At 41.3% G+C, this 18,601-nt stretch overlaps 2 protein-coding genes across 5 annotated transcripts in view; both read left to right on the forward strand.

The window, feature by feature from the left end:
- Positions 1 to 3,130: 3,130 nt before the first annotated feature.
- On the forward strand, positions 3,131 to 10,839 carry prdm2a (PR domain containing 2, with ZNF domain a). Of its 4 annotated transcripts, none has more exons than XM_085920977.1 (4): positions 3,131 to 3,267; positions 4,327 to 4,388; positions 4,790 to 8,883; positions 9,503 to 10,839. In XM_085920977.1, exon 3 carries the CDS (start codon positions 4,847 to 4,849, stop codon positions 8,858 to 8,860), a length of 4,014 nt encoding a protein of 1,337 aa, XP_085777103.1. In that variant the 5' UTR covers positions 3,131 to 3,267; positions 4,327 to 4,388; positions 4,790 to 4,846; the 3' UTR covers positions 8,861 to 8,883; positions 9,503 to 10,839. The 4 variants fall into 4 exon arrangements, with proteins under 4 accessions (XP_085777103.1, XP_085777094.1, XP_085777112.1 ...); XM_085920968.1 differs by having other exon boundaries at positions 3,131 to 3,197; XM_085920986.1 differs by lacking the exon at positions 3,131 to 3,267 and adding an exon at positions 3,332 to 3,473.
- Positions 10,840 to 11,222: 383 nt separating this feature from the next.
- The window catches only part of kazna (kazrin, periplakin interacting protein a), a 99,998-nt gene continuing 92,619 nt past the window's right edge, over positions 11,223 to 18,601 (forward strand). Inside the window, exons 1-2 of the mRNA XM_085916377.1 lie at positions 11,223 to 11,313; positions 14,043 to 14,145. Coding sequence (XP_085772503.1) covers positions 14,070 to 14,145 — 76 coding nt within the window. The 5' untranslated portion in view covers positions 11,223 to 11,313; positions 14,043 to 14,069. The remainder of the gene's footprint in view (positions 11,314 to 14,042; positions 14,146 to 18,601) is intronic.

An 18,601-nucleotide genomic window follows, 5' to 3' on the forward strand; every position in this document is an offset into this window, starting at 1 on the left:
ACTGCCTTGAGCTCGGCCTCTCTTCACACCACAGGGAACAATCGAGGCTTTTCACTTTGGCAGACGTGAAGGGGAAGCACTCACGCTCAACTCTTTAGCTTAAAAAAAAAAGGGGAGGGATCGTGTAGTTCTATGCATCGCGCCAGGGTGGAGTCACTTCCTGGGTGGGCCCGGCGTCAAACGTTTACTCAAATGCCCTCACAGAGCTAAGCCTATTTCATGTAAAAACAAATGACAGTTCCGTAACGTCAGTGAGTGTGTACGACTCAGTCAGAATTTTAGCACTTGTTTATGTCAGTTTGATTCTACAACACCATGTTTTTGTGGTGTGCACATAAAAACGTGCAGTAGCTCACCACATTTTTGTGTGGTCCATCATAGTTGCAGTGCATTGTGCACGCTTTGTGTGTGTGTGTGTGTGTGTGTGCGTGTGTGTGTGTGTGTGTGTGTGTGTGTGTGTGTGTGTGTGTGTGTGTGTATGCGGACGTGTGTGTCACCTCGTCATTGCCCGTTATATTAGGGTGGAAACAAACTGTTCCTGCACCACTCATTTTAATGAGGTAATTAGTTTATCTTAAATCAAGTGGACACATTTGTATGTGTTTTCCTTTTAAATTTTCATGCGCAAATGATGTTTTTGCTGCTTAGAGCTTACTACGAGCTGCTTATATTGCAGTAATGTATTCTAGTGTTATTTGTTGTCTATATTCTCTCAAAAATGACATTTTTGATTCAAAATACATTTTCAAACAATTGAATGTCTTTTTTTAAAAAGGTTATCAGAAAAGTATGGTGTTGAGAAAGCGCGACATAAATCTTCTACAATTACTATTAAGAGCATTTTTAAAAAAATATTTTCCAGTAAATACGTACCCTCTCGTCTGTGCTGTGTGTTGCTCTATGGAGCATCTCGACATTGGAGTGTCAAGAAGTGAGAGGAGGTCCAAATGCACTGCATGCTAATGAGCTTTGTTTGTTGGAATATTGTGTGTTGCATACATGCATACAGAAGCCCTTGTTTCTGTGATATGCACATTCTTTGTGCTCACACACATTTGCATTAGCATGTTTGTCTACATATCTGGTGTTCTGCGAGGTGTCATGGCAGATTGTCTTTTCAGATAAAGCTTTGTTTGCGCCACATGACACATCCTTATTGTTTCCTACTGCGTGAGCGCATACACTCCCTGTAACCCCCCCCCCTCTTCTTTGTCTCACAGTTTCTATATGTTTATGTCGATGTTCAATGGTTCATTGTGCACAGAGTCATTGGCACCAGCAGGTGCCCCCTGCCACTTCATACACGCAATACAGTACATCTGATCTGTTTTGATACTAACTCTAATTTGAAACCAGGATTAAATAGAGACTTTAAACACCTGAAGTAAATGTTGCCATTCAGCTCCTTGTTAGAAAAGAGCAAATTGTGTAGAAAATATTGGAACCCTGAAAATGTAGACATTCAAAAGTTTAGAGAAGGTCAAGTTAAATGAAACTAGAAAAGTTACAGAGCCAGTTATTCCCAACATACGTTCATCAAAATCCAGCAAGGATGAAGAATGATAACGGCCTGTTCACTTCCTATTTTTGGCTCGCTGAAATTAGGCTGTTTTGAACCTGAGTCACTGCTCACTGCCCCTGGCTCAGTTGATCTAATGGCTTTCACTGTGGCTTTCATTACCAGGACTAGCAAGTTGCTGGTTGTTTACTTTCCCACCCTTGACGCCTGAAGTAATTTTTCTATCTGTCTCTTTAAAGGATATTTGCAAAGTCCAATGAGGTTGAGAGCTGCATCGAAAGGCTTGCCTTTTGAGTCTGTTATGTGGACTGGAATGCATGGCAAAAAAAAAAAAGGGGACACTGATACAAGTTGCACACATGATATGGCAAGTGATCTGCCTCTTCTGGCAAACTTCGGAGAGGTCATAAATCTGAAATAGTGTCTCAACGTGAACACTTAATGTGCTTAGACGTTCATGTTTACAATTCATATTTATTATTTACAATTACCATGCCGTTAAATTCCTCAGCATTCGATAAACTTCAAGCTTACAAAATGTTTTCAGTTACAAGCAGAGGTGACCTTCTCATCAGACATGACCCACAGCTGCAATTCCCTTTAAATATGAAGAAGGGCATCACAGGTCACAGGTATTGAGTGGCAACCTCATAAGAAATTGGATCAAAATGACATCCATTGCCATGGACAGGTTGTGTCTCACTTCTTCACCTCTCTTTCAGCACATTTTATTGGCAACTTCAACCATATTCTACCTTAAACAGCACATTTGGTGTCATCAATGCATCGATTAGCGTTCCACATTTTCTAAAAAATAATACATTGCAATTGTATTGGCATATAAAAACATCAGGTTAAACTTCATTTTTGTTGCGGGCCACGTCGAAGTTATGGTTTCCCTCGCGGGGCCATTGATGACTTCAATAAAAATAAATGGGTGGATATTATCACATACACACAACAGAAAAGTTCAACAATTTTATAATTTATTTTGAAATTGGGATTATAACAAAAATGTTGCAACATTTTAATAAGAAACATTAAATCGACAAACATGATTTTGCTTTTGCGGGCCACATAAAATGATGTGACGGAACAGATCTGGCCCATGGGCCTTGAGTTTGACATATATATATATATATATATATATATATATATATATATATATATATATATATATATATATATATATATATATATATATATATATATATATATATATATATATATATATATATGTGTATGTATGTGTGTCTGTGTTTATATTATATTGCATAGCTGAGGCGCAACCATTATAATCCATACATGAATCTATACTGTATTATTCCGCCATCTGCAGGTCAATGTTATTACATGAAACAAGAGTGACATTTAATATCTTCCGTGTTTTGTATTGTTTAATATACCCACAAATGTCATGTAAAAGCGTAACGTGTCGTGTAGTCTATTTTTAGAACAGTATTGTTTAAAACTGACGAGAAACGCTTCTCTTTGCAGTGATGCTTTCTTGCATGATGTTCCTGAACAAACCTCTCTCTGATTGGTTGAAAACTGACTTCGTCTTTTCTAACCCAATTGAAACAAGCGTTTATCGCTGGTGCGTTGCAGAACACCCAGCTGTTTACAACCTGCACAACAGGGATATGAAATTACTGATCGACATGTGTTTGCAAATCAAGTACGTAATTCAGAAACGTATACAACAACGAACGATTTTATGCGGACAAGCGTGTCATTAAATGTCCTGTGTAAGTCTGATTTCTAAGTTTTTAGCCATGGTAAGGTTTGTGTGCTACCCTCGGAGCTAGCTAGTAGCTTAAGTGATAATAGAGTAGCCTGCAGGATAGTACTGCGCAGATGCATATTTTGACAGTCGTCAAAAGCCGATTACAGATCGCAGCCGTTGTGTTTTATGTCGTATATGGTGAATGTCACCGATATATTAAAGGAAGCGGTATGTCTATCCATGCGCAAGCGAGAAGCCTCTGTCGTCAAAGCTGGAAATGCGACGTGTCGTGTGGAGTACTAGCAATGGTGCAAGGACGGGAAGCGTCATCAAGCCAAGTGTGGGAGAGGCACTTGAACGCACCACCACGACAATTATGACTTTGAATTAGAAGATAAAAGCATGATTTCTAGTTGACAGTTATTGCATTTCATATTGAGTGCACCCGAATTCGTAATTAACCGCATTTGAACGTTTATTAGTTTTTTTGTGCCATTTTTGCTTATATTAGCCCTTGGGATTTTGTCTGAATTCTCAATTTACCAAATGTCTAGTTGTTATTCTATCTGTTTAAAATTTATTTCGGGCCCTCTTGCTATGTACGGCATGACGTATAGTTCAAACAACAACTTACAATTCCTGTTTAAAGACCCAACGCTGCCATTGTATTGTCATATCCCCCCCCCCCCCGCCCCCAGAAACCCAGGCATTGTAAAAAAACAACTGAAAATACAAAATGAGGTCTTGTTGTCTGTACCCGTGTGTGATTCTTGCACAACTGTAACATTTGAGTATGCTCATTATAGGATTGTAACTGAAGTGCAACATTGTTGATGAAAAACCCAGTACATACAAGTGAGATTGATAGAACGATAGTATTTAGAATGCGAGGTTACTGGGATAATATTGCCCCTATAACCCCCACTCCCCTTCAAACTCTTAGGTGTTTGATGTTTTTGATTATAATTTTAATGCATCATAATTTAGACAAAGACAACACTTACGGTGATAACAGTGAATTTTTGTAGCATTACATAGGTACACAGTCACCCATTTCCTAATGTGTGTCTTCTTTTAACAGTAAGCGAGGTCTCTCATCTTCGATTAAGCCATCCCTATGTCTCTGCACTAACTGCTAAAATGGTAAGTGGAAGCAAATCTATCATGTAGACTCTTACTGTATTTATTGATTTAACCTTTATTTTGTGAAATAACAGTGTTATGTGTGTAGTGCTTGTATCTTGGATGGTTTATCAAAGTATTTTTCTTTTATACAACTTTCTGATCTTTGTGTTGCAGTGTATCCTTTAAGTTTTTCAACTTAAAAGTCAATGTTATTTATTTCTTTTATTAAAATTGGTATGTCTCTCTGAATGTACCCTATTTTAGTATTTAGAAGAATAATCATGGTAATCTTTTAGAACAGCTTGTCGTCGCGAGGGTCACGAGCATGCTGGAGCCTATCCCAGCTGACTATGGGCATTTATGAATATGACCATCCCTAGGTATTTTTCTGATATGACATCTATTTATTCCTTCATCAGGCGTGACAACTATAACAGGCGCTTTCTTCAGAGAAGTGGATACAAACTTTAGTGAAAATGGCACAAAGCCCTCACATGTCTGAATTTGAAGATGAGGAGGATCTACAGCAGGAAGATGACGACATTTGTCAAGACAACACCAGGATGGAGCCCAATACGCCCGACGTTCATGACTACCTTGGCCATGCTACTCGCCTAGGCTGGAAGTCTTTCCCCTGTGAGCACTGTGAGAAGTGTTTTGCCAGCCAACAAGGCTTGGAACGACACGTGCATTGTCACACTTTGATGAAGAATATGCCACATACATATCAAAGCACGAAGGGAAAAACTGCTTCGGCCTTGGGTTTTGAGCAACGTGACAATATGAAGCCTTCAGTTTCAGCAAGCTCAGATACACAGATAGGGGGCAGTAATATTCCTGGACTCAGCTCTGTACAACCTGATGAGCAGGTGCCAGAGCATCATGCTTGCAGCTACTGTGAGAAGAGATTTGTGACATATACCAACAAACAACAGCATGAGAGCTTAGTCCACCAGCAGCATCTGCAAATTGCACGTGTTGAACAAAGTGAGACACCCCAAGAGGAAAATCATCAGCAGATAATCATCACAGCGTCAAATCCCGCAGCCGAGCTTGCTACAGACGTTGTGGAGAATGAAACGGAACACATTGGAAACTACATGCTTGATGTCTCCAGCAGTGTCTCACAGAACCTCAGCTTTTACTTTGATGGAAAAATTATGTCAACAAGCACAGTGAGTGGCTGCGAAGCAGCTGAAGTTCATGCTGCGTGTTCAACTTTGCTCGGACTTGATGCCCTGATTGTGGATCCCTGCCAGTTGAACCTGGAGTTAGGTATCGAGTCAATTCTGAGCAATCAAGAGCTGCCGGGTCAAACGTTTGCTAAGAGAAGAACCGCAACACCTCCTCTTCTACCCCAGATTCAAACCCAACTAGAATCGGGGGTGGTGGTGTCGTCGTCACCCTCGGAACTAGTGACTTCGTTTATAGAAACTCTACTTCCTCAGAATACAGAGATTTTATTTGCATCCCCAAAACCAACCCCTGGGTTTCCGTCCCCCAAGTTGAATCCGCTCCAAGAAAAGCAGGACACTCTTCTTCTGGATGGCCAAACACCTTGCACATCTGTGTCTGCTGTGGCGGGAAGGTTTAAAAGAAGGACAAGCTCTCCACAAAGTTCTCAGCACAACACGACATCTGACGAGGAAGCAGCAATGACAGATACGGATGATGATGCTGTCATTTCGATGTCCACGGACACCCTGCACGGCTCTCCCATGCAGCGGAGTGCCATTGAAAATGCGAATACTGCATCCCAGAAGATTGAGGAACCTCAAGCGATTCCTGTTTCAACAGAGAGCTGGCCTCCTGTGACTGTCGACAACTGCTGTAGTCAGCAACCACTGGATCTCTCCAATTCAATGAAACGAAATGAAGTTGGGACTTCAGATGATGCCGCACTGGATTTAAGTTTGCAAAAAAGGAGCCCCGAAGAATCTCAGCTGAGATCAAATTTAGTTATCTCCTCGGAAGATCATTTAAATGTGTGCATGCAGGAGAGGGCTCTTCTGAGTGCCGAAGAGGAAAATGTAAGTGTGGCAAACCACGAAGCACCTCTTATGTCAGACCTCACCATTGTGACCGGTTCAAATATGGTGGACTCTGTCACTGAGGGACTTGTGTATGGACTTTCGCTCCCCTCCTGTCCTCTGAATTCTGCACCCGCCACCCTTACCCCTCTCGGTTTCCCACCGGCTTCACCGTGCACCGTATCGTTTGCACCCCCAGTTCTACCAACCACCCCCTCATTAATCACAGTTCTGGCACCGCCACTATCTATTCCTAGCCCCTCGAGCCAACCAATCCAAGTGTTGGCACCAAATATATCAGCAGAGCCACTGGTACTTTGCACAGAAGGTGCCATCAATTCTACACATTGTGATCTAACCTCTGCGTTTGCAGGTACAAATGCTCCAAACCTAGTCACTCTCTCGCATCCACTTGACCCTTCTATAAATCTACCCGGTCACATGTTTCTCACCGATCAAATCTCTCTTGATGCGCCATTAAACGAAGACCAAAGGATGTCCGAGGTACCGTTCACACCTACTGCAGCGTTAAACGACCCCCTTATCAACTCGTACAACATCACGAGTAACACAGTGCTGATAGAATGCACAATTTCCCTTGAAGCTCCAGGAAATGTCCCCGCTGAGGTTGGTGTGCAAGACAACACGGAGGCTTCAGTATCCACGCAAATGCTTGTTAATCACATAGAACAGCAACACATGGTGTCATTACCCAACACAAAAACGGAGGACCCCACCATTTTCATGTCCTCCATCGAAGAGTCCGTTACGTTGTCAAGCACCTCGGTGATGCCAGATTGTCCTGCCGAGGCTGAACCACCACAAGGCCTAGAAGAAGAGGCTCCGAATGCGGACGAAGAGGAGCATCCTGAAAGAAGTGATTCAGCAATGGAAGTCACTACTGACAACACAAACGATGTTGAGAAGGTTGAAGAGACAGAACCACCAAGCGACCAGCCAAGCAACCCCCCAAGTGACGTGCCGAGCGACGCAGCAAGTGACACAGAGCCGCAGACTTTCACCAAGAACTTCATCTGCAATGTCTGCAACCTGCTCTTCCACTCAATGAAAGAACTGAGCCATCACGTCAGCGACCATGCTGAGGAATGGCCCTACAAATGCGAGTTCTGCGTTCTTCTCTTTGAAAAGGCCTCGGCTTTGCTCGACCACCGGTCGAGCCTACACGGTGTTGACAAGACCTACGTTTGTAGTGCATGCCCTAAAGACTTTGTTTATCTTTGCAATCTGAAACAGCATCAGGAGGAATTGCATCCTTCCCAGCAATGTACATTCAAGGAAGAGGAAAAGGGAAAAGTCCGACCTCAGAATTTCAACTACCCCACAAAAGTCAGCAAAGAGGCCTCTTTGTCTGATGTGTCTGAAGAAGTGAAAGAAAGAAGTGAAGTGAAAAAGGAAGAGAATGAAGTTGACGTGGCTGCTGAAGAATTGTTTACCACAATTAAAATCATGGCTTCAGATGGAGGCAAATTCAAAGTGCCTGATGTCCGTCTTGGCATTAACCAGCACTACCCCAGCTTTAAACCTCCGCCCTTTCCTTACCATAACAGGTCACCTGCTGGCTCGCAGGCGTCAGCCACAAATTTCACCACCCACAACATTCCGCAAACCTTCAGTACGGCTATTCGATGTACCAAATGTGGAAAAAGCTTCGATAACATGCCAGAACTGCACAGGCACATCCTGGCTTGTGCCAATGCCAGCGATAAGAGGCGCTACACGCCCAAGAAGAATCCCATCCCTCTCCGACACTTTGCGAAAAGCCAGAACGGAGTCCTGTCCACCACAAATTCAGAAAACGAAAGTAACACCTCAAACAGAGCCAGCCAGTCCAACAGGACAGAGTCATCAATCAAATTGAAATTGAAATTACTGAACAAACGGAAGCGAAAGCTGGTCCAAAGGGTCATGCCCCAGAGGAACAAGTCCTTGCCAGACAAAGTGTCCCCTTCCCACACGCATGACGACATGTTTGTTTGCCCTCACTGCAGCAGGGAGTTCACAATGCGTCGCAGCCGAACCAAGCACATGGCTGTCTGTCCCAAAAAACCCAGGGAAGCCAGGACAAGGAAAGACGGAGGGATCTCTGTGACAAAGGAAAACGTTGGAAGACTTCATAGCGGGGTCCCCCGCGCTAACGAGCAACAAGCCTCAGCTCATCCTAGGACACGACTGCAGACATCAGGGCCTCCTAAAAGGCCCGCCTCGCCTCCTGCACCAACACACTTTTTAAACAAGAGGCCCAAACTAGCCATAAAGGAGGAATCAAAAAATGACATTTCCACTTTAAACGAACTCCCTACGGTTCGTACTTTCAATCCTCCTCTTCGTCAGTACACGCGGATTAAACTCACTTCAGCAAAACAACAAAGTGAGCCCACCGCACCGAGCCGAGAGGAAGCAACTGCTGGCAGCAGCTCTTTGCAAAGTGCTACAATTTGAAGATCTTTCAGATTCCCTGTCAGGTAGTGTGAAAAATGTTACAAATGAAATAACTTGTGTTATGGCCTTCACCAGTTTGTGGACTCCATTTGGGCCACTTCTATCACACAATGTCTTTACCTACACCATCACTTAAGTGATGATGTATCCCGCAGGGCTATTGAATTATAATTTCAGTTGGGCCAAATTTTCAAATTTGGGCCGCAAATGTAGCCCGGCCCATACACAATAGTGAATCAACGGGTTTTGTTGTCAAATTTAAGTTTCAAAATGGATCAGTCTTGCCACTACTCATGTTTTTAGCACCGGTAGCCATGATTTAAAACAACACTGTCGCGGTATTACTGTAGCATGTGGCCCGTAGGCGTTAATTGAACAAGCTCGGAGGTATTGCATTACTACAACTCGCTTGACTATGCGAAAATATGGACTTTTTGTTCATTTCTGTTGTTCTTGGTGGCACTAAGAGATGTCCCAATCAAGACCATGTTTTGTTTTGAAGGCGTGCTCTTTCCAATACATTATCATTTGTCGTTGAGCTATGATGATTCGTAAGAAAATAAGGACGAATCTTGTCCTCTTCAGTTTGAAGTTATTGAATCAAACAATTTGTTAACGTACTGTATGCTCTATCACTTTTAGGATGATGCGCACCCCTGACACTTCTTCACCCAGCGAAAGCTTAATGTCCATGACACTGTACAAGAGATGACTGAACCAAGGACAGAAAAAAAAAACTGAACTGAACACAAATGAACTACTTTTGTGAGTAGAGAGTGTGTGAGAGCTGTGGCAGTTTAGAGTTTAGTACAGTCCTCCATTTTATCAACTTTCCGTCGCCATCCTGGATTTGCACTTTGAAGTTAATCTGACAGCAACGCGTTGTCAAGGAAATGGGGAAGCGTTGAAGCTGAAAGGCCTCTCATTTCTCGCTTGGCGGGCTACTCGCTAAGGATGGCAGGCAGCAATCACTGTCAGCATGGATTTGCACTACTTTTTCCTTATCTGTCGTATGTTGCCTTTTGGGTGGAAATTCTTTGCTGCATGTTTTGTGCTTGTTCTACAGTTGTGCGGTATTTTAAACAATGAATAGGATTTGCCCTTAAACCTAAAACTTAAAAGACAAATCTGTGGACAGAGCACACAAGTATTAAAGTTTCTCTTGAACGTTTTTTAGCTTACGTGTACTGTTGGAAATATGAGAAGAATTATTGGAAATGGTTTTTTTTGGGTGGTGGTGCAGGGTTAATGAAGCTGAGTAAATCTCATTTATGTCCTTTCTGTGTATTGATATGAAGGTTTTCAGAAAATTTTGATTGCTCATATTTCTGCCATTAATTGCGAATGGTCTGTGGCGTACAAATCAAAGAATCAAAAATTTCAGAAGTGGTGAAAAGCAGCACTGTGCAACTATCATAGTAATGTGATACGGTATAGGTTTTGTCTTTTTTTTCTTTAAAGTATTCGTCAACTGTAGAATACAAGCATCCATAATTACTGTTGTTGTAACATTTTATTGGTCAAGTATGTACTACTCTCAATTGTATAATGTGAATGCAAAATGCTAAGGTAAACTCGTTTAGTTTTGAAAATGACTGTTTCATCTAATCCCATTTGCATAAATATTCATAAACTACTAGTTTAAACAGGGTACTTATGTAATTACAGTATATCTCTATCAAATCCATTTTAACTTGTGGGAACTAAAACACGTGAGAGAGTAATTTTTTCTAAAATATATAACTTTTGTCTCTGCAATTCTTGTAACTCTCCTACAGACTGCATTGTGTTGGATGTACAGGGTGTAAGGGGGACTGCTGTTTGACTGTGAACGTTTGTGTAGCATTTCAAAATAGAAATGGTCATGTATATTTATTATTAATTTAAAACCATGAAATGATATTGAAGTCGGAAGATGATTTGCACTTTTTTTTCTCCCCTCAAGCGTGTGGCCAAAATAAATGCAGAATGTCTAAAAACTGTGTGTCTACTTATTTGCAAGCAGATGCTCGAATAAGTTATTTGAGAAATCAACAAGGGGGCGCACTTCTCTCACACCAACTAGAGACTGTAACCGTTGCACCAGATTATTGAATAGACATGATTTTCTAACAACACTGAAGGTCTGTCTCTTCACTCTCTTTCCCCCCAACACACTCTGGAAATTTCTGTTTAAAAAAAAAAAAAAGATTTTATCTGACTTAAATCTACAAATGCATTCTATAGTTGTCAACTTGGCAGATTAAAAACTTTATTGTGAACTAAACCGTTTGAGGTGAGGTTTTTTTGATTACAATCAACAAAAAGATGAAAATGCATTCAAGATGATGTGCTATGACATGAGCCTGTGATTGCTGGTCTGTTTTGTTTTGTCCCCCGGGTTGCTGTCATGATGGGTTGAACCTTCAGCACACACCTGGTCAGCATTGCAATCAGCTTGGATAGAGTAACAGGTAACAAATGCCGAGCTATTGTTTAAAACTCTCCCGCCTTTGCAGAAATTCTGTCTTTCTGTTAATTTCTTTCGTTCGATGTAGTACTAATTAGAGATGTCCAGATCAAGATTGTTTGGCTTGCAATCCAAACCCATTTTTTTAAGGCATGCTCATTCTGTGCAAATTTCCCCCCTCTCCTGTTTTATTGGTGTTAATACTCTCTTTTTCATTCTTTGTCACATTTAATGTGTGACTTAAATGTTAGTAGTTGTCTGTTAATGAAAGAAAAACCCACAGTTTGTTGCAGACAAAGGCTGAATCTGACTAAAGTAATTGATATAAATTTATGGAAACAAACTTTTTTTGTAGGCTAGGGGGGGAATTCAATGAGATTTATGGACCTCTCAGCAGGTATTTTCCCCCCACTCTATAAACAAACCGCTCCAGTCATCTCAGGTTTGAAGGAGTGCTTTTGCCAGATTACTTGTTTCAGCTCCTTCAACAGATTTCAATAGGCTTTTCAGTTCAGGGATCATAAAGGTCACTTAGGAAGATCACAATGCTATTAGATCTGTTACATACAGAAGAAATCTTAATAGAAATCTATTTTGGTGACAGACCCCACTTGTGAAGATTAAAAAAGAAAAACCGACCAAGACTTTGGGTCATAAATATCTTTCCGCATTTAACATCTAAGATTGTCTCGCCTGACTCGTTATGAACCCTATTTTTCGGACAAATCCACAGCACACCTCAGACATGAAGATAATCTTAAAGGACAATCTGATATACTGGATGACAAGATAGTTGTGAATTTGATGTCCTTGGTCAGGGAGGTGCAAAATTGGGACAGGAATGGCCTGCTTGTCTTTGTGTATTTGTGTGTTTCAGTAGGGATGGGAATCTTCACCATCAAAGCGATACGATACACATCTCGATACACTGCCAACGATTCGATGCATTCACGATTCATGGAATTGCCAATGATAAGATGCGATACGATTCTCCCATCTCCTGCGATACGGTGCGATACAGTACGATTTAATTTTAAAACAATGCGATCCAGTGCCATACGATACGATGCAACTGCATCTTACAGGTCGTATCGATTTTCCGATGCATATCGGTCAATCTTCCCAACCAAGTGTTTAGTGCAAGAATCACCTGCTTGTCTTTGTGTTTAGGGCCATTTTCTTGTTGCAAGACCAATGACATGAGACCAAGACCAAGCTCAGCGGCTTATTTCTCTCTAGATGCTCTTGAGATTCCATTAGTGGTGTGATTTCATTTGATTATTCAAAATTCTGCTACTCTGTAGCCCCAATTAATGTCCTACAGCGTTTTATTTGATATTCCAACATATACGTATATATATAAACAATTCTCAACCCCCCTTTAGCCCCGGGAGATAAAAATCCTGGAGCCATGCCTGCACATATACTTTCAAAATCATCTGAATGGGCCTTTAATTATTTTCTATTTTTTGCCTTTTGTTTGCTTTTTATCCTCAAGCCCATTTTATTTGTGCTGGCCATATGAACCGTGCTATACAAATAAAATTGACACATTGATACAGCAGACTAATGTATCACATCAGATTGATTCAGAGTCACTGGTTGGGTAGCCGAGGCTTGCAAATTTCTATTTATTCTTTAAGACAATTCTGATGGATGCCCGTGACCTCTGCCTAGCAACAAATGATACAAGCAGAAACAATAATCTGAGCAATCCTCTTGGTCTGAATCGCTATCACTGCTGAATAGTTTTGTTGTGGGTTTCCCAAAAAATGGATTGGATGGATTTAAGTGCTGTAGTGTTCTTGTAGTAACTTTAAATCACTGGTGCAATGCATCCGAACCTTAATTGAGCCAAGGCACATACTGTTGACATGAGACTAATCCCACTGCACACAAAAATATGGGAAATAATGATGATTTCGTCTCAGTGTATTTGCAAATGTACTTCCTTAAGTCCAAGCATGCTTAACTGAACACACGACTGATATACGTACTAGCAGGAAGCATCATTAGTGTTGTGGGTAAATTGAAGTCTTTCCTGACTGTAACACCCTGGACTAACGTAATGTGAATAGCTAAAGATTGATACGTAGGTTAATTGTACGAACCTTCTGCTATCTAGTGAAAGAGGATTTAATTCTTATGTGTCACTAGATTTTGCCGGCCCTCATTATACATACATGGAGGTTAATATTTTCAGGGGATCAAAAAGTAAACTTGTATTGTTTCTTGCATCCTGAAAATACCTCACGGCTGTGAATCACTGCACGGGTGGAGCTTTTGAATACAACTAGTCAGGGATTCGCAATTGAGCAAACATCTGTGCAGTTGTCCAGAATGATTCTTGACACATGGCCAACATTAAGTCACACAAAGTCCAAGTATCTGTTAAAAGTGGCAACACGCTCATCTCTCCGCTGCGTATTGTCAGGGGAGAGTGTCTACACTGCTGCAGTCGTCGTCTTCTCCCCACCATCTCTCTCTCTCGCACTCGCTCTCATGCACACAGTGTCGCACTAATGAGCAAGCCTAGAGCTTCCCGGCAGCACTGATCTCTCATCAGCCGGGGTACGGCCAAACATCAGAGCCAACGAGACACAAGGCTGATCTGCAGTCGTCCGAGTGCAAAGCCAAAGGGAGAGATTGCGAGACAAAATAGTCAGAGAGGAAGGGACTTGATTCGCCTGCAACTGCCAACCTGCACTTTCTTCTCTTCTTTCTTCTGTCAAGGACCGCTTTTCCTCCCCGCATCCAGTCATGGAAGAGATGCTCACCTGCAGCCGCAGCCCCTTCTCCCAGGTGTTTGGGCGCCAGGGTCAGCTCATGCAAGCCAGTGAGTGTTTACATCCATAAGACATTGCTTGATTGAAAATAACTTTGTTGCACGAACTTCTGTTTTTGATGTTGTGTGTCCAATGCAAAGTATATTAAGCTGTGATATGTTGAACTCTTTAGTCATCATCTCTTGCCAGCTTGTTGCTAGAGCTTGCATTTCATGTCGAGCATGTCTAGTGGCAAGCATCTGTAGCCGGGTATTGCGTCGTGACACGAGATGCGTTGATGTTAGAATAGAATAGAATAGAATAGATCCTTTATTGTCATTGTACAACGAAATTTGTTAATAGAATGAAACCATCCCATCATTCTCAGGAGAGTGGAAGGAAAACGTGCCAGTGAATTTGCATTCAAATGGGACATATGGGTCCAACAATGTGGTCTCTGGCTGGCAAAATGGAAACTAACTCATCAACCAGGCTGAAATTACATTTAATATTCACGGCTATAAAGAGGGATGCGGCCGTAATAATCCTACATTAAATACTATTACTGGTATCATAATGTTTGGATTTTGCAGCAACTTTATTGAACTCAAGGGCATATTATTGAGTTTTTGGGTTCTTTCTCCCCCATATAACAACAATACAACAAAGAAAAAATACAATATTCAAAAATAAATAGCAAGAGTGTAAACACGGTATGTACTTTACTTTTCAAAAAGCAAAACTAAAGATCCATCGGGTTTGAAACAACATCAGGTCGGAACTGCTTTGCTTCATTTTAAATAACTGCTGGATAATTTGTGCTGACTATTAATTTTTAGTTTGGTGCATGATTTTTAACATTTTATCACCTGCTATACCTTTCAGTATGTTAAACTGGATAAAAATCGGAGTACTCGGTTCTCAAAGTGTCCCCCCCAACGATCCATATGACTTTGTTTTATATATAGAACATATATTATTGTTTGTCTCGTCTTGTCTGTATTCTGCCACACCTCAACAGATTAAGTCATGACTACGACGTGTAAAGCTTTCTGGTTTATAAAGTCTTGCTTTAATATAGTATAGCAATCGATTTATTCAGTGGAAGCTGAAGAATCATGATCTTCACCCACCCCCGTCTCTTCACAAAGGATCGACTTTACAAATATGTGTTTGAAACATCTTCATACACACATTTGAGGAAAAAGATAATGAATGGCGCGTGGTTGCCAACAACACCCACTAACCCGCCACATGTGGGTGCACATATGAATTATTAGTTTTTAGTTTGGTCTTGAATCGTTTTGAGGCCAGAGACTGCATGCCTTATGTGACGTTAAACCTGCTCACTGCATAACAAAGGTTTTTTATCCTGTAAAAAAACAATAAAACTCCCTCGGAGCATTAGAGTGCATAAACTCTGAGTGCAGATTTATAGAAGATTTTTATATGCGTGCCAATGTTTATCTCTTCATCTATAAATCATTGTTATCTTCATGTTGGGCACAGCTTGGGCGAAGAGAAATATTTCACAGGACTATTTTAAATGCTCAAAATCCTAAAACAATTCTTTTTTTTTTTTTGCATTCAAAATTAAATAAAAACATTATTATAAATACAAAAAAAAATAGTTTCCTCACTCAAGATTACTTTTGCAACAGAATAATAAAATCAGCATTAACTTAATAAAGCGAGACACATGGTTCATTTGTTGACCAATTTATTTGATTTTCTCCATCGTGTTTCTTTTGTACAACATGCATGTGATGTATAGGAGTGTTTTTTTTTTCTTTAACAAACATGCACCCACACACAACCTAGCGGTCTTCCACGTTCCTGAGTCCATAAAGGTCAGTTGTTGGTTTTTTTTGTACCAATGACGTCGGATTTCTCTTTTTTTTTTGTCTTTAACCCAGTCCGTATGTCTGGTCCCTAGGGATAAGCAACGGCTGAGCCGCGATGCGCTTTATAACAATACATGACAAAGGTGTAGCACGTAAAGCAAAGATGGCTAGCTGGAATTGTACATATTTTTGCATGATTTACTGTCATACATGAATTTTACGAGGAGTTACCCATTGTACTGTATAATAAAACGAAAATAACAAATGATTTGCTTACCACTGACTGATGACAAACATTCAAAGCGAGGATGAGGCTGTGTGCCTAGAAGGCAATCATACTGAGGAGGATTTTATATACTTCTGCTTTGACATTTGCTGGTTTGTTACTGGATTTGGCATTTGAGTGTGCATGTACGCATGCGCTTTGTTATTCTTTGTTTGGAGTCTTAGCAGAAAACAAAAGCATAGTTTGGACTTAATTCGAAGTGGTTTAGGTCATGAATTTAAAAGAGGCAAAACAACAAACAATACATTTAGTGGTAATATTGTAAGTCGTAAACCATACCCCTAAAAATGCACTGCACAATGTTCTATCTTAGTCAAATTCATTGACATATTCACACAATATTTGTTTGGTTAAGAACATATTGCAATAGTTCATTTTCTAATTGCATAGCATCTTTTTTTCCCCCGGAACAGAAAATATTACAAAATCAGCAATATAATATAATGAAAGCCTTAAAATGACACAAGATGACACCAAATCACTGGCTAATAGGAACATTATAATTGATGGCAAGAAAGTAAAAGTTGTGTATCAGGAAAGAGCTAGATTTAGCCTTGGTTTTTAGTGGAAGTCAACTTCGTGTTTTTTGCCGCATATGCACATACTCACACACTTGGGGTACAATTAGTTTTTTTTATCAATTCTCTTGTAAACCATTTATTTTATAATATTGTGAGATTAGTTTTTACTGTTTGTTTCAGGGCTCAGGTCCCCAACCATAGAAAGTGATGCTAAAATTTGCTTACGAGTATACATACTTTCATGCTGCTCGTTATGCATTCGTTACTCATACACCACGTAGCGTATGATGACTTTTCTCCTTTGACCTGTTCCCGTTTTACACTGTGCTGTACAACACACATGCCCCCCCGCCCCACACCCTCAGTGTTGTGTAGCACTGAGCAAGCAGGGTGCTTCAAACTCAAATGCCAGTGCATATGAATGAAAAAAAAATCTATCATCATTCACACGTTGTTATGAATTACAGTCTAACTTAAGTTCTAGCCCCTCCAAGTTATCTATGCTCTTTGAAGCTCATGCTGCAGGCCTTTGATTTGGGAGAAGGAAGGCAGGCGGGAGATGGAAAGCGGGAGGAGGTATAGGGTGAGAAAGTGTGAGAATAAGAGATGGGTACTATTTTTATAGCCGCAACCTAACATAGTGTCGCACAGCTAGTGGAAGACTAATCCGCAGTAGTGCTGGCTTGCAACATCCGAACAGTAATTATAGTGGGATTTTTGTTATCTTTGGCTGTCACCCATCACTGCATCACAAGTCCCTAAAGCTAAGAGCTGCCACTGGGAAAAATCCACAGAATGTTGCATGTATCCAAAGAATATTAGCAGCCTTCTGCTGGGACCCTAACAGAATATGTATGCGTAAGACTGTGAGTATGTGGCACGTGGTACTGCCAGGTGCATAACCCTGTAACAATTCCCCTGCTCCCCACTGGTGCTATGATCTGTTTTCTGCTCACTGTTGTGATGTGGCGTCAAGATTCCCACCCACTGCTCCCATTTGTCAGCAGAGTGTGACAGCTTACCTCCCTGGTTTTGAAACAGTTAAAAAAGAACTTAGGGAACATTCTTTGCTGATGTTGGACATTTCAGGTACATCACCATCCTTGTGTTCAATAGGAAATTATGTGGTCAGGCATTTTAGACGCTGCGCTAATTCCATCCGTCCACTATCCGAACCGCTTATCCTCACAAAGTTTCTTGGTGAGCTGGAGTTTATGGCAACTGACTTTGTGCAAAAGGCAGACAACACACTGCAGTTGTCACGTGTCTGTTTCCCCAATCATCACCCTGGACAGTTCTGACTCTTGGCTCCTGCCCCTCTTGTCCTGTTATGCACATTGCACCCCCCACTCCCTTTCTCACGTCCGCACTCCGCCCACAGCCCACCCCTCAGTAATCAGCACTTGACACTTCACCGGCTCCCGGCTCATCAATTGCCCTATTTAAAACCTGCACTCTTGTCACTCCTTGTCAGTTTGTCCTGTTATGCTACCCATGTTGCTCCCCGCTTGCATTTGCATTTTTATTGTTTCCTGTTGCCGATCCTGTTTGCCAACTGACCAACGGTGCCCGAACGCCGCCTGGCCCGACCTATCGACCACAATTCCACCTTACATTCTGTTTGCTTGTTGCCTTGACCCCTGCTTGTCCTCGCCCCGCCCTCCTGCTGCAACGCACCTGCAAAGCGCTAGGTCTCCACTTTTCCTCTCCCTCTGTTCAATTAACAAAACTCGTGCTGCAGTTGGTTGTCCTGCCTGGTTCGTCACAGGACTAGTTAGAAGTTAGTACCAAAATCTGTCTGCCTACACTTTGATCAAATCCACGCAAATTGTGTTACACCACCAGCCCGTCTAGAACTAAGATGTGCTTTTAGTTG

Source organism: Syngnathus leptorhynchus, chromosome 1 (genome assembly GCF_054491065.1).
Source record: "Syngnathus leptorhynchus isolate UIUO chromosome 1, UIUO_Slep, whole genome shotgun sequence".
Classification (NCBI taxonomy): Eukaryota; Metazoa; Chordata; class Actinopteri; order Syngnathiformes; family Syngnathidae; genus Syngnathus; species Syngnathus leptorhynchus.

Excerpts from the sequence above, each read along its gene's own strand:
- prdm2a (XM_085920977.1), top strand. The coding sequence starts at position 4,847 with ATGGCACAAAGCCCTCACATGTCTGAATTTGAAGATGAGGAGGATCTA.